Source organism: Entamoeba invadens (assembly GCF_000330505.1).
Source record: "Entamoeba invadens IP1 unplaced genomic scaffold scaff_1105074725183, whole genome shotgun sequence".
Classification (NCBI taxonomy): Eukaryota; Evosea; order Mastigamoebida; family Endamoebidae; genus Entamoeba; species Entamoeba invadens.
This window is the reverse complement of record NW_004443692.1, coordinates 617,408-620,449: the sequence shown is the minus strand read 5'-3', so window position 1 is coordinate 620,449 and position 3,042 is coordinate 617,408. Positions and strand designations below refer to the sequence as shown.

At 38.8% G+C, this 3,042-nt stretch overlaps 1 protein-coding gene across 1 annotated transcript; it reads left to right on the top strand.

Moving 5' to 3' along the window:
* Positions 1-106: 106 nt before the first annotated feature.
* On the top strand, positions 107-2,902 carry EIN_181850 (glutamate dehydrogenase, putative; the record flags this gene model as incomplete). Its single annotated transcript, XM_004260721.1, has 1 exon — positions 107-2,902. The coding sequence occupies one exon, from the start codon at positions 107-109 to the stop codon at positions 2,900-2,902; it is 2,796 nt and encodes a 931-aa protein (XP_004260769.1).
* Positions 2,903-3,042: the final 140 nt, after the last annotated feature.

The window sequence follows — 3,042 nt, the reverse complement described above, 5'->3', positions numbered from 1 at the left end:
TGGTATCCATTCTCGAGACATCTCTTTTCGACTCAAAGCTCCAAAGGGAATTAGAATGTGTGACAAGAGTATATAAAGACTCTTTTACTATCTAGTTCAAATCGAAATGACTGACTATACTCAATGGTTGAAAGACAACTTCTGCGAAAATGCGTTTTTCTTGCAAGATCAAGTGACTCTGGAAACAATCAATGGACTCTTGAAGTACCACAAGCTCTATGAAACGTTCATATACTTGAAGTTCAAGACTAACTCAATTGTCCTCTGCTTGGACTCTGAAGACGCTGATAAAGACATTCTGAAACATTACGGGAACTCTTTGATCTTCTCGTATGACTCCCTGAGCTCGAAGAACAACTTCGATAACTATCCGAAGAAACTTAAGATCTGCAATGTCTCCTTCATTGAAGAAAAGACTGAATTCACTTCAAGGGAAAATGTCGCTCCTCTTATCAAGAAAGCCGAGGAAGATGACCACTTACAATTCGAATTGGAAAAGACTGGAGAGGAGTGGACACTCTTGTTTGCATGGAAGAATGTTGATATCAAGAACTTCATGTATAGAGTCGCTTCAATCTGTTTCAATGCCAAGATGAAAATCAACGCCGCCAAATTCACTGTCAAGGACTTTGTAACAACCAAGACAATCTTTGTAGGAAAGCTGAGAATGTTTGGAGAAAACTTCGAGACCGAAGCCAAGAGAGTTGAGTTCATCGAAGAGTTCAGTTGTTTGAAAGACTGTTTAGAAGCCGATCCAATTACACAATTAGTCGATGATCATGTCTTCTCGAACGCGAGTGCATTCTTGTTGAGAGCTTATTGTACTATGGCGGAGCAATTCCTTTCAGATAAGGATGCTTCATTATATTCACTCGATAACATATATGATGCCATGACCTTCCATGTAGATATCACCAAATTGATTCTTGAGTCCTTCTTAATGAAATTTGACCCAAAGAAGGGTGATGAGTACAAAGGAAAGCTTGAAGAGGTGAAGAAGGCCATCGAACATATTGATACTGGTCGAAAGAGACACGACGATAGAAGAAAGAACATCTTCAGATTTGTTATTGTTCTTATTGAATGCACTTTGAAGACAAACTATTACATCAAAAACACACTTTCTCTTGGTTTCAGAATGAACCCAGAGTTCATGGACAAAGTCCCGGGCTTCGACAGAAAGTCTAAGTACCCCGAGTTGCCTTATGCCATCTTCTTCAACTATGGTACCAGCCACTTTGGGTTCCATGTCAGATTTAGAGATCTTGCTCGTGGTGGTTTGAGAACTGTTATCACTCGAGATGCCGAACAAGCGAAGTATGAGAAGATTAATATGTTTGGTGAGTGTTACAACCTCTCTTACACACAACAAAAGAAGAACAAAGACATTCCAGAGGGTGGAGCCAAGCAGATTATTTACTTGCCACCTAATAAGGTCCAAGAAGAAGGAAAGATAGTTGCTGAAGCTCTTAAATTTGAAGGGAAGAGTGATGTGGAAGTTGAAGCTCAACGAGTCAAATATTGCAAAGACATGTCTCTTGAGTATATGTATGAAAGACAAAGAAGTTTTGTCATCACGCTCTTGTCACTCATAGTGACTAAGGATGGCAAGTTAAATCCAAATATTAAGGACTACTATGGTATTCCGGAATTCATATACCTTGGTCCTGATGAGAATATGCACGACTGTATGATCGAGTGGATTGCCAAAGAATCCACACAAGAAGGATATCATGTCAAAGGTGCTTTCATATCTGGTAAGGAAGAAACTGGTATCAATCACAAGGAATATGGTGTGACATCTCTGGGCGTATTCCAATATCTAAAACAAGGACTTGAACACATTGGTCTTGGTGAGAAGCCATACACTATTAAAATGTCTGGTGGAGCTGATGGTGATGTTGGAGGAAATCTGATTCGATTATTAAACAAACATCACTCGGACAGAGCCAAGTTGCTTGCTATAACAGACAAGTCTGGAACCATCTATGACCCAGAAGGACTCGACTTGAAAACTCTTGACTCGTTCTTCTATTCTGTCAAGCCAATTGGTGATTATCCACCAGAGAAATTGCATGACGGTGGATTCTTGTTGATGATTGGAACAAGCAGAGAAGTCACTGCTTATCATAAGGAAACTTTGTTATATAAGAAGGTCAATGGTAAAGTCGAAGAGACTTGGATAGCAGCTTCGGAAGCCGTCCACTTGTTTGCTACTAATGTCCACCAAGTCGAAGCCGACGTGTTCTGTCCATGTGGTGGAAGACCAAGAGCACTTAATGAAGATAACGTTGACACTTACTTCAAGAATGGGAAGCCAACATCGAAATTGATAGTTGAAGGTGCCAACTTGTATCTTACTCCAGGGTCTCGTACTGTTCTTGAGAAGGCGGGTGTGATGATATTCAAAGACTCCTCTGCTAATAAGTGTGGTGTTATTTCATCATCTTATGAAATTTTGGCGGGTCTTTCACTTGATGATCAACAATTTGTTGCCATCAAAAAGGATTATGCAAAAGATTTGTTGGTTAGACTCGAGAAAGTCGCCAATGAAGAAGCCGTCTGTATGTTGAAATTCAATAAGAAGACTGACATGCCATTAACCCAAGTCAGTGATTTAGTCTCTTTGAAGATCAACGAGTATACTGATGCCTTCGCCACTTATTTCTTAAAGCTCGATCTCTTTGCTCCAGAAAACCAAAAGCTTCTTCAGATCTTTAAGGATTATGTCCCAAAAGTTCTTGCTGAAAGACATATGGAACAAGTCATGAAGAGAGTGCCACAAATGCATATGAAGGCTATTATTGCAACTTCACTCGCTTGCAAGTTAGTTTATGGAAGAGGTCTTGACTGGAACGTTACTGTCGTTGATGTTCTTCCAATCTTTTTGAACGAGTTGTAAGCTCAAATAATCAATTTTTCACTCAATGAGTTAGTTGGTGTATTATTCTATATATAATATTAATAATATTCTATAAAATTATATATATAATAATTATATTTGATCGATTAGTATTCTGTTAGAAATAATAGAATATAAAT